Genomic DNA, 11,738 nt, shown 5'->3' with positions numbered 1-11,738 from the left:
TTGATATGTACTGTCTGGTTTAATCCTGTACTTCATTTACTTTTTCTCTCTCTCTCTCTCTCACACACACACACAAACAAAGACGATTGACATAATCTAAGGGTTAAAACTAAATGTATCGAAATTGCATCTCTTTTCACAAAGAAGGCTGAAATGCTTTACATCTTTCTATCTATAAAACGTGGCTTGAATTAGTAAAGAGTGAGCAAATGGCCAGAAAATGAGTCCCCACTTTCATTAGTTGCCTTATTATCAGCAGCAGCACATTTGGAGAAAGCTTTCAGCTCCTTGCAAGATGTCATGTGGGCATGCATCTTCTCTGGCTTGAACACCTTTCCACATTGTCTGCAACAACAAAGAAACACATAACTGCATTTCGGTGGCTCGCCCGAGGGGACAATTTCTCAAGAAAGCAACATCTACTTACGAGCAATTTGGCCCGTTCACTGGCTTATAAGGAGCACAAGGTGCTTTTAGCTCTGTTGGTTCACTCTTGCTCTTCTTCAAATCCTCGATCCCATCAAGGCTCCTCCTGTAAGAATTCAATCATTATTCCATCATTTTCTCAGAGTAAGTTATCACAGACTTCACAGTAGACAAATGACAAGAAATATTTACCTTCCACTAAAGTACTGTCGAGCCGAAGCAGGAATCCTACACACCCTCTGAGAGCCTCCGAAGCCACTATCCCTTTTCCACAACGCAGCGGAATGAACATTCTCCACATCACTCCAACACGTGCTCGTGAAAGGCTTGTTGTTTGGTTTCTTCATTAGAACAACCGCAGACTCATTCGTCTTTACATCCCCACAAGTGATCAGGTTCTTGAGCATTTTTGATTTGCTGTTTGCGTTGTTCTTGCTCTTCATGCATTGAGGCTCCGATGCCAAGTCCTTGCACAATTCAACAGCCTCAGCTGCAGCAGTCTTTTCATCAACAGTGGCATTCTTGCTCCTCTTCTTGCTCAAAAGTGTGGAGTAAAAAGGCCAGTGCCTCCCCACTTTGTCATCGATGCTCGGCTTTTCTTCTTTGGTTGTGTCCGTACTTTTCTGCATCTCGACTTTTCCCGAGTCATCTGTACATGTGGATGTCTCTGAGCCAAAAGACGGCGATTCTTCTTCGATTTCAGACGCCGGTTTTGATGAGACTTCAACTGAGGCCTCTGTTGTTGGTTGAGTTTGTTTTTTTTCCTTAACTTTTTGCTCTGTGTATGAATATTCTGATTTAAAAAGATTCAATTTGGACAGACACTAAGTGAAAGAATCTACCTTTGATATTGATGGATGAAATCTCTGATCCTTGAAGCACATACTCATTGTCTGAAATGGGAGTGATGAGATCATCATCTACCAAATCCTGCCACACATACCCTGTTTTGTATCTCCTGCACAACAAAATCAATAAAAAAACACACCTCCAAATTTCCAACTTCATGAAAATGTACAAAAATGAAACCTACCTCTTGTATGACCAAGAAAACGACTCCGGTATCTCGTTCCCACGCAGCTCCGACAACCATCTCTTCACATCTGCATTGCACAGTTTCATATCATAAACATATCATCTGGTTTTGTGAACTCAAAATTACCAAACCAAACCTCGCAATCGAACACCATTTCTGGAGAGATGATGGACTCGAATGAGATGAGGGTGTTCGATACGCCCCTTTCGACTAAGAAAGTAGACGATGTGAAGCCTCCTCACTTCTTGTGTCTCCATTAGTTGTTTCTCTGCCTAACAAAAAACAACAAAAATGCCTCCTTATTTCACTTTCTTAGGAAGAAAAGAATAAAACACAAGTTCAAATGGCGAGTGAAACCCAAGAAAGAATTCTATGTTCTATGCCGGCCTGAGATAAAGCAAGAAAACATAAACAAAACACAAAAAATAAATAAAAAAAACATGCATGCATCTAATATTGCAGGCCTACAACGACAAACATACTCCTAGTTTAAAATATAAAATGCATTGCATTAGTAATTGTTGCGAGAATCGAAAGGATCATTGGATAAAGAGATTTTTTACCATATAATTATGATCTGTTAATTCGCTTTCTGCAGGAAAAAAGCACATACACACGCAGTGAGGGAGATTGGATTGGTTTATACTTATATGTGTGTGTGTGTATATTAATATTTTGGGGAGGTAGTTTTGTTATATAGTACTACTACTAATATGGGGTTTTGCACACTAGGATAAAATCTATAACTGTAATATAACAAAGCTATTAATTTGGCAAACTTGGTCTATTCCAAGAACTAGCATTTCATTTCGGGGTATATTGTTATTTCTAATATGCAGCTTTTGACCAACTTTTCTTTTATTTTTTATAAAGATGATCTTGTTTTTTAAAGAATCATGGTTCCCCGTTTACCTTTTCGGGGACTCAAACCCTCGAATCCCGACCTATTAAATGGAGATATATAAATTTCTCTATTTTTAGTGCTCAAATGGTTAGTAGAATAAAATTTCTCGTCTAATCATATAAGTAGCATTTAAATAAGATGGTAATTGAGTTGGATTCGTTTTGGTTTGAATTGAGGTCTTGCAATGAAAAAATACTTTTAATTATTTAAATATGATGATTTAGTTGGGAAGCAACTGCCCCATCATTAAGTAATTAATGAGAATTAGAGTTACAATATAATTATATGATCCATATATATCATGATAACAAAATTTGTAAATTGCACAAAAGCAGGGAAATTCTATTTAATTACTACTATTGAATCTGACATGATGGTTTTTTTTTTTAATATTACTTTTCCCTCTCTTGATTTGGTGATTATTGTGGAATACTGTTTTCATGGGTGATTAATTTCCAAATTATCTATAACTGGAGAACAGTGGGTAATTGTCACATATACTTCTAAGTTCTATTCCATTGTCATGCATGCAGTGCAGAGTGCAAATTGGATATCACATAATAATAATGTCACAATTATAATCTAATATGTAAAAATTAATTATTATCACCAAACTTTCATTCGCACATAAATCACATGACTGCAGGAACACACATAAACATAGTTATATATAATTAGGTACCTGTAAAATTCAGTCCGGAAGTGGATGTTTAATGGAAATGACCAATTTCAGCTTCTATGAAAAAAACATACTCATAAAGCAAGAGGAAAACATCACAGATATATATATAGGTAGTGAAGTGAAGCCCCAAGCAATAAACAACAAATTAATTGCAAATAAAATTATGGATTTAGCGAGAAGGGTTTTCATGCATTTATGATTGAATAACAATCGGTTGACCTTAACCGTATCTTATGTTTCTTGTAAATTTAGTGTTAGTTGTTCATTTTCAAACAATTAATATGATAGAAATGGGGCAGCAGCTTCAGCCAAGAAATGAAGTAACTTCAAAACTAGTATGAAAATTTTGTGATCACATTATCCTTGATTGCAGCTTGGCCAGACTATTTCGATAGTTAATGTAATACTCCCTCTGTCCCATTAAAAATGAAACGTTTTCCTTTTTTGGTTGTCCCATTAAAAATGAAACGTTTTCTAAAATGGAAACAACTTTCTCTCTACATTTTCATCTCTCTTACTTTACTCTCTCTTCATTAACTCACAAAACAACACTACATAAAATCCCGTGCCGATTTCCAAATGTTTCATTTTAAGTGGGACGGAGGGAGTACTAATTCTATTAGTCTTGCATTTAGTGATTTAGTTGTCAAGACTCAAGATACAAGATTAGATCGATCCGTTATTTAAGCACGGCCCACGTTTTATTTAATCCCGGTCCAGCGCTACAATGTTGATTTTCAATATGGCCTAGACCATTGGGAGCTTAGCTTGACAAATTGTACTCCTTTCGCCCACCATGAGGGAGGCACTTCATTTTAACAATTTTATACTATCATTTTTCTAAAACGATTGCAAAAAAGAAACGTCTCGCTTATGGTGGGATGGAGAGAGTATATACATAGGAGCTACACATGCACCTATGTTTATTCGATGGCTACCTGCCTACCTCAATTGGTGGGTACTATCAAGTTAAACACGGATGCTTCCACTGGAGGGGGTTTGAGACGAGCTTTTGGTAGAAAGCTTTTTCGATGCTCTAGGGGGTGGAGACATGGTTTGTTGTTAACATTGGGAGTTGCTCCATCCTATTAATGGCGAAGATTTAGAGCATATTCTATGGGTTAGAGCTTGAAGGATTGGGGTTGAGAGTGAGAGTTTTATCGGAGTGTCAATGATTACGGACAGATTTAGAATCACAACTAAGTGTCAACTTTTGACTAGTTGTGGTTTGACACGTGCATAGAAAAGATAATTTGCAACAAACTTTTTTTGTCAGCTTCTATTATAGTTTTTTTAGAGGAGTCCATGTTTTTGAGAGTTTATCTTTGAGAATCTAAGTACTTGGTAAGCTCGTAATAGAATAGGTATTTTTTTTTACGTTCGTTAATTGTTTTAGTTTCAGGATTGGTTTGTTTTCTTTTAAAAAAAATGATTAAATATCAGCTTCACAAGTGTATTGATATTAATTGCAATGACGGTTGTACCTACTCCATGAATCAACCATGCTAAATACACAATCTACCTATTGCCGTCGTGTCAAGAAAAAACATCATTAAATAGATAGTGTTGGGAAAATCCATTTTGTCAACTTAACAATGACAGTAATTTTATTTTATTTTATTATATTTAAATTGAGATTTCCCCGTTTTCAATATTGATATTTACGGTATTAAGAATCACAATGTTGATCACTAGAAGTTGAACATTATATGGAGTATGTTTTTAAACATTATCCATATCTCTGAAGCACTGATAAGTGAGTGCTTAGTGCTTATGCTATTCATATACTTACTACAATTTTCATTTTTATAAATTTTTAATTTTTTTATTTTATAATTTACTATTTAAAACTCACAATTAAATTAATTTACGAACAAACAAAAATTTTAACATTTTCACTAAAATAACGAAATGTAATTGCATGCTTGAAATAAGCAAAAAAATTACATAAACAGAGGGAAAATGAATGATGTTGCATGTTGCATGTGTTTTGAGCCCACAGCTTCATTCGGGACTAAGAATATTGTACTACTGCTAATTATCTTCATCTCCAAATAATCATGACGACGTTGAATAGTTTCTTTTCCTTCAAAGTTAGTGACTCGTTACTTTTTAATACATGAATGAAAAACAAGAACTATGTTTAATGTTAAAATGAGCCACTAATAATGAGACAATTAAATATGATTTCTTATTAATATTGTTGGGCCAGTCGGTTATATTTAGTTAATGAAATTAAATGAAATTAAATTTCACAATTTAATTCTAAATAGATAACAATATAAAATAATTTCACAAAATATAAAAAAGAACTTGATCCTAAATAAAATTAAGCCAATTTATAGCCCACCTATCTCAATTCCTCTCATTTATTCCTGCGCTCGAGCTTTGCCAAATAAATTGGTAAAAGACCGTCACTCAAAAAATCAAAATCCTAAATCATGTGGAAAACCGTAATTCCATTTTAATTTCTTACATAATAACTCTAGTCTTCATTTTCAGCTACTGCAAATGCAAACCAATTACTAATCCAAGCATCAATGGCTATATACTAAATTATACCTTAAAATAAAAGTGTCTCTAGTTACAGAATCCAAATCCAACCTCCATTTATTTTAACATAATCATCTCAATCTTAAACTAATTCTTTTAACCCAACTAAAAATCTTCATTTCTGTCCAAATCAGCGTGCGCACAAAATTTATTGGTATTTCATAAACAAAAACAAATTTATGTAACACAAAAATGTGGTATTCACACATGATAGGAGCTATTCTTATCATGATATATATGCTGATCTCGTAAAGAGAAGGGTTAAAGCTGATGAAAAATGAGAAAAATTCCCTAACACGAACCAGACAACAAGCAAGCCTCAAAAATATGAAGGGGAGTTGCTATGACGCCACATACTGGTGCAGGTGTTTCGTTCTCTTCTTGTTCTTCAGCTTACGAAAGGCGCTTGATTCTATCTGCCTGATCCTTTCCCTGCTCACACCCATAAGCTCCCCTATTTCTTGCAATGTCTTCATTCTACCATCCTCCAGCCCAAACCGCCACGACACAACTTGCTTTTCTCTCGGATTCAGGCTGTCCAGAACCTTTGCCAAGTCCTGTCTCATTAACTGCTTAGTCAGCAACTCCTCTGATGTTTCTGCGTCAGGGTCTGAAATCACATCCTATACAAGAATAAAAGTTAGACGGCGTAATGAGATGTCATGAGAAGATGTGATGTTGGGACATACTGAAGGTTTGAGGTCTTGGTTGACTCCGATTTTCTGGTCGAGGGACCTTGGAGCTTTGGGGGTCAGCATGACTGCAGAAAGTCGCTTCATGGAGAGCCCTGTTGCTTCAGCAACTTCTTCGTCATCAGGAACTCTACCATTTTCGCTGTAGAGTTGCTTTCTTGCCTCCTTCACTCTGTAAGTAGCTTCAACCATGTGAAACTGTCGAGCAAATTAAGATCACATAAGCCTCCATGTTAAACTGTACAGTCACTCGGTTATTCGATGGATAAAATAATGCACAGCAGAATTCTTACTGGTAGTCTAATTGTCCGGGATTGGTCAGAAAGTGATTTTCGTACTGCTTGCTTTATCCACCAATGAGCGTAGGTGGAGAACTTGAAACCCTTTGAGGCATCAAATTTCTCTGAACCTCTCACGAGTCCGCGACACCCTTCCTGTGGACATACCAATAAGACCAATTAGTGAATGATGGGGTTTGAGGCAAATAGGTCATAGGATTTTTTTTTTTTAAATTTCTACGTTGTAACTTCAGATTTGACAATCAGATAATGAATACCTGAACCAAATCTTGAAGATTCATCCCGGCTCCCTGGTAATTTTTTGCAATAGAAATAACTAGCCGTATGTTGCTCTTAATCATTTTATCTTTGCATAGACGACCATAATCCAGTTGTTTTCTCAAGGTTTTATGATCAACACCAGCCGCGGCAGCCCATTGGGCAAAAGTAGGCGGGCTTCCAAAACGTTGAGTAAGCTCTTCCTGTAGTTTTTCCAACTTCAGTAGGACCTGCGTTCATTATAGATATGCGTTAAATGCAAAAGCAACATGACTCATCTAATCACTGCAAGAGGCTCATAGAACAGAAAGAATAAGAAATTTTAGTGATAATCCAAGATCCCACTAACTATTACCTATGATAACTAAGAATGTTTGGTCAGACTGAGTGGAAAAATCTAAAATATCATCATTTATCAGTGTCCAAAGCAAATCGATATGATAATGGGACATGCCAAGATAAAGGGGATTTCTGATAAATGAAGACTAAACTTCCATCAACCTAAAGATCCATCAATATTGACTGTAATAATTTCAGGCTCCTAGAAAAATAAGGTTTTAGAGAGGGGGAGAGATAGAGAAGTGCAAGACAAAAGATTTATCAACAACAAAAAAATGGCTGTGAAACTTCATAGTGCAGCATGATCCTAAAATTGAAAGTTACTAAATGATTTAGCAAAGCTGATTTTGCTACACAGTCAATAAAATGATTTCTAGAAAAATATCAAAGTAAATATATGTGTCATTACAAAAAGAATGAATCGGAAAGCAAATTTATCAAAAGCTACCTGGATCCCTTCTGACAACATCTGTTCTTCGGAAGCAGTAAGTAGCCTAGAAGAACTTGTTGTCCCCCTTAAGTAACGTAAGGGATCAGAATAATCTATTTCCTGTACAGAAGAGCGTTTTTTCCGGCTTGAAGAACCAGATTTCACAGACACTATGTTGGCTGCTGCCTTTTCTGCTGCCCTACTTCTTCTGGCTTTACGTTCTGTCTGACGCTTTGATCTAACAGTTATACTATCAGACAGTTGTGACTCGAGAAACTCTAGTTCCTCAGCACTAGGTTCCACATCATCAGGTTCTGCAAGGGGATCAGAAACAGGAAAATTTCTGCCGAACCCAATGTCAGCAATTTTAGACTCTGTGAAAACTTTTTCCGCAGGATAGGTAAGCTTCCCCTTTTCAAACATTAAATTATCTACTTCAGGTAAGACTCCAGTGGTAGTGCTACTTGACTTGGTGGATTTACGATGGGTGATCATCATGGCGGCCTCTTTAGCTACTTTAACTGCCTCCTTAGCTAGTGCAAGTGCTTCAGATGCAGCAGCACTGATGACAGTTTCTTCCCTTGTAAAAATAGTCGCCTCATCCAAATTGGCTCCATGACGTATCTGCATTGTAATTAATGTTAAATCAATTCAAATCCAAGACAATTTGCTAAAGACAGTCTCTCATTTCAAAGGTGTGCATGTAACCATCAAACAGAAACAACTATTATCACATCCTGAATTCTGTAGAATGTTTTTTGTCCAACCTCAGATGGGGGCCCAACTGCTCCACCATATGTCAATGGTCTCTCTGCAATAAAATGATTTGAATGAGTGTCTAGAGAAGCTACTTTCTCCAATTCAAGCACTGCAGATGTTGATGCCGATGTTCTCCATGATCTATCAGCAGCAACTGAATTAGGAAAAGCCTCTAAAGATGATAGTTGTAGCTTCTCCAACTCAAGCACTGATGATGTTGTGGCTGTTGGCACCGACGTGACAGATGAGATACATTGTGTCCGGAAATTGATGGCCTCTCTACTCTTTACTGCAAATAAGTCCATTATCAAAATTAGTCCAAAGCTCTACAAGCCTGATGTCACCAATAGCATAAACATCCCAAACTGTTAGGATGACTCCACAATTTTTTGTGTTCTTCTATATGATAAAAACCACAACTACCTAGCTATCTACATGCGTTAACATAGCTCGCTTTAAAGCGTTTATAAGCTACTACACCTCACAATATGTTTTAGAGTTAATAAGATGTTCTCTTATAAGATTCACAAAACCCATGTTGTTGATAAAACTAAAGGTATTTTTGAAATTTGAGATGGTGCCAAATATCTTAAAAATCTGATCATATCCAATAAAACAAAACTTCCCAGAAGCAGCGATTAGGCGAACTGGATTGTGAATATATCCCATCCGCATCCAACACATAATAGAGACTTACAATGTGTATCACCAATGTAGCAAAACATAATTCAAATCTCATAAATTGATTCTCCAGTAGGAACAACAGCCTATTCTTCTCAACTCTCACACAAAAGAATACACCATATATATCTAAACCAATCTGCTACCAACTCAATTGAACACCCACAAACCCACGGAGTAATGCTGCACAATCAATAATCATAGAGAGGAGGGAATGACTAACATGAATGGACAGAAGAATGGCTCTGAGACTTGAAAGTGTCAGGCGAGCACTTGAATTGCGGCAACAGGCACGGCATACTTCCCATATACACACATTTATAAATTTATATTTACACTTCCAAACATTACAATTCCATGTCTCCTGCTCCAACACGTAGTAGTCAGAGAACGAGGGATATATAGATACAAAGACGCAGAGAAGCTCAGGTCACTGCAGTACGTTGTGAACTTCTCGGGGAGAGAGAGAAAGAAAGAGATAATAATAAGGATAAGAGGAGTGAGGAAGACAACTATTTATCTCCTTAATTAATAGTTGGGCTTTTTGGGCCGAGCCCATTCAGTTTAATAGAGCGGCAAAAATGTTTTTATAAATAAAATATTTGAAAATAAAATAGAGGGAAGAGATCTCTCCTCTCATCACTCTCAATTTCACTCTCACCATCCAAACCCTAGAGGAAAGGCAATGTCGACGCCGTCTGGATTGCTCCGGGGCTCCAGGGCTTTGCTCGCCGCCGCCAGGTCTGCCGCGGCGTCGAGCGCCGCACCGAAGCCACCTAAGCAAAAGAAGCCAACCCCACCGTCTGGGATAATGAAGGCAAAACCGATATCGCTCGCCCTTCAGGATTTTGTGGGTGAGCCAGAAATTTCTAGGGTAGAGGCTGTGAAGAAAGTCTGGGCGTACATCAAGCTCAACGATCTTCAGGTATTGTAGCACTTTGTCTATCTACATTTCTAATTTCTATCTTGTAGTATTACGTGTTTGTGTTGCTGCATAAGGACTTAACAGTGATGGTTTAATTACTTGATTAATTGAACTGTTATCATTTGTTGTGGTTGGATATATATGTTGAACATTTTCTTTTTGTATGTGATGTTTGTTTGAATATGTAAATTGGGATATTTTATTTGGTCCAATGATTTATTGAGCATTCAGCAAGTTTACGTTCTTGTCAGTTTAATTGGCATATGTGGTTTTTGATGGTTTAGTGTTTCAATACTAGTACTTTGTTGGAGTACAGTGTTTTTAGTTATTAAATACTTATTAGGTTGATCAAACTCTGATCTTTATAACCTTCTTTCTGTCTGTTGTGTGTCAAATGAATTTTGTCACAGATGTTAGCACTATCCCTCCAAATGCAGTAAAATGTATAATTCGTGTTGTTGCTCGTAATACTTTAGAAAATGCTTGGAAGTTGGAAATATTTATTGAGTAATAATCAATTATAGTTTGAAGATACGATCCTTGATGCAACAAGAACTACTGTTTCTTTAGAATGTATATGTATCAGGCTATTAGCTCATTATGACCTGAAGAAGCTGAAGTTATGTTTCCTATTAGCTCATACAGTATTTGTTTTTATTGAACTGACAGTTCATATATAAGGCATACAAGTTGAATCTGTAACAGCTTTAAATATTTGCTGTTTCTTTGAAGACAGCTCAATCTAACTTGCTAAGACATAGGATTATCAATTACTATGAGATAAGAGAAGCCTCGTTAGACTTCCAGTACTTGAATAACATGATGCATTTGTCCATTCTGATTACCTGCTTCCCCTCATGTGTGTTCTGCTGCCAATAGATGCTCCATTTGAGCTTTTTAATGCATCAACACTTTTAAAAAGAAGCAATCCTAATGTGTCTTGTCTTCAGCCTTAAGAAGATACTACTCCCTCTGTCTCCAAAGAGTGTGAACATTTGGTTTGGCATGGGTTTTAATGCATAATTGGAAAAGTAAGAGAGAGAGAAAGAAAAAGTTTTTAAAGTATTGTTAGTGGAGAATGGGTCCCACCTCATTAGAAAGAAAGGAGTTTACAAAATTAGAAAGTTCATACTTTTCAGGGACTGACTAAAAATGAAATAGTTCATACTTTTTAGGGACGGAGGGAGTATGGTTCTTCGTGGAAGCTATTATTTCTTGTGCTTCATTGAGATGATTGCTTCTTCAAATAGGCTGTGAAACATAGAATTTGAACTTGCTACCTAGTTGAAATTCCAACAGCAGCCATTTTACTGGTTAATATTGAATTGTTCCAAACCTTTTTGTGCAGAACCCGGTAGATAGGAGGGAGATCTTCTGTGATGACAAGCTCAAGAAGCTCTTTGAAGGAAAGGAGAAAGTGGGGTTTCTTGAGATCGCTAAGCTGCTCTCTTCCCACTTTGTGAAGACGGCTTGAATGCTGCTGGGGCGTTGTCCAAGCCTCATGAAGAAGTTGCTTGCAAGTTCTAATTTAACATTCTTTTTTTTGTGGCGACTTCCAAATTCGTATTTTCTAGCTTGACAATGTAAAAAGTAGGATGATTTCTGCTTTCTCTCTCTCTCTCTCTCTCGCTAAGCTGTTTCTTGTTTCTGATTTCTGCACACATAGAAACAGACTAATTGTTCTGAAATTCATGAATTTTGACTAATTGTCTTTCAGCTCTTCCTAAAAGGTCATAATTTGTCCACTCGTATAT

The 11,738-nt window shown here is 36.7% G+C and overlaps 3 protein-coding genes across 5 annotated transcripts; 1 reads left to right on the top strand and 2 right to left on the bottom strand.

Annotated features, from left to right (window-relative positions):
- Window positions 1-86: 86 nt before the first annotated feature.
- LOC125193522 (protein SOSEKI 1-like) lies at window positions 87-3,122 on the bottom strand. 3 transcript variants are annotated; one of them, XM_048091338.1, is made up of 7 exons: window positions 3,049-3,122; window positions 1,599-1,734; window positions 1,460-1,529; window positions 1,269-1,384; window positions 619-1,204; window positions 428-532; window positions 87-345 (listed from the first exon to the last, which is right to left on the bottom strand). In XM_048091338.1, the coding sequence occupies exons 2-7, from the start codon at window positions 1,717-1,719 to the stop codon at window positions 192-194; spliced, it is 1,152 nt and encodes a 383-aa protein (XP_047947295.1). In that variant the 5' UTR covers window positions 1,720-1,734; window positions 3,049-3,122; the 3' UTR covers window positions 87-191. The 3 variants fall into 3 exon arrangements, with proteins under 3 accessions (XP_047947295.1, XP_047947294.1, XP_047947296.1); XM_048091337.1 differs by lacking the exon at window positions 3,049-3,122 and adding an exon at window positions 2,026-2,051; XM_048091339.1 differs by lacking the exon at window positions 3,049-3,122 and adding an exon at window positions 2,026-2,045 and having other exon boundaries at window positions 1,599-1,730.
- A 2,641-nt stretch (window positions 3,123-5,763) lies between these two features.
- On the bottom strand, window positions 5,764-9,534 carry LOC125197486 (RNA polymerase sigma factor sigB). The gene is made up of 7 exons (XM_048096238.1): window positions 9,283-9,534; window positions 8,387-8,667; window positions 7,638-8,243; window positions 6,850-7,080; window positions 6,587-6,727; window positions 6,291-6,491; window positions 5,764-6,224 (listed from the first exon to the last, which is right to left on the bottom strand). Exons 1-7 carry the CDS (start codon window positions 9,365-9,367, stop codon window positions 5,943-5,945), a joined length of 1,827 nt encoding a protein of 608 aa, XP_047952195.1. The 5' UTR covers window positions 9,368-9,534; the 3' UTR covers window positions 5,764-5,942.
- A 153-nt stretch (window positions 9,535-9,687) lies between these two features.
- LOC125196427 (protein TRI1-like) lies at window positions 9,688-11,690 on the top strand. The gene is made up of 2 exons (XM_048094940.1): window positions 9,688-9,984; window positions 11,333-11,690. The coding sequence occupies exons 1-2, from the start codon at window positions 9,745-9,747 to the stop codon at window positions 11,456-11,458; spliced, it is 366 nt and encodes a 121-aa protein (XP_047950897.1). The 5' UTR covers window positions 9,688-9,744; the 3' UTR covers window positions 11,459-11,690.
- Window positions 11,691-11,738: the final 48 nt, after the last annotated feature.

The sequence above is a fragment of the Salvia hispanica genome, chromosome 6 (genome assembly GCF_023119035.1).
Source record: "Salvia hispanica cultivar TCC Black 2014 chromosome 6, UniMelb_Shisp_WGS_1.0, whole genome shotgun sequence".
NCBI lineage: Eukaryota > Viridiplantae > Streptophyta > Magnoliopsida > Lamiales > Lamiaceae > Salvia > Salvia hispanica.
The sequence above is the reverse complement of the archived record's forward strand: the minus strand, read 5'-3'. Positions and strand labels throughout refer to the sequence as shown.

What these genes read in the sequence shown, in the direction of transcription:
- LOC125193522 (XM_048091337.1), bottom strand. An exon ending in TTTTCTTGGTCATACAAGAG is followed by an intron (nt 1,385 to 1,459) that starts GTAGGTTTCATT and finishes TTTGTTGTGCAG; the next exon opens with GAGATACAAAACAGGGTATG. An exon ending in TTCATCCATCAATATCAAAG is followed by an intron (nt 1,205 to 1,268) that starts GTAGATTCTTTC and finishes ATTCATACACAG; the next exon opens with AGCAAAAAGTTAAGGAAAAA.
- LOC125197486 (XM_048096238.1), bottom strand. Translation starts at nt 9,367, where the DNA reads ATGGGAAGTATGCCGTGCCTGTTGCCGCAATTCAAGTGCTCGCCTGAC. An exon ending in TGTTGTCAGAAGGGATCCAG is followed by an intron (nt 7,081 to 7,637) that starts GTAGCTTTTGAT and finishes TAATGAACGCAG; the next exon opens with GTCCTACTGAAGTTGGAAAA. An exon ending in ACCAAGACCTCAAACCTTCA is followed by an intron (nt 6,225 to 6,290) that starts GTATGTCCCAAC and finishes ATTCTTGTATAG; the next exon opens with GATGTGATTTCAGACCCTGA.
- LOC125196427 (XM_048094940.1), top strand. Translation starts at nt 9,745, where the DNA reads ATGTCGACGCCGTCTGGATTGCTCCGGGGCTCCAGGGCTTTGCTCGCC. An exon ending in TCAAGCTCAACGATCTTCAG is followed by an intron (nt 9,985 to 11,332) that starts GTATTGTAGCAC and finishes CTTTTTGTGCAG; the next exon opens with AACCCGGTAGATAGGAGGGA.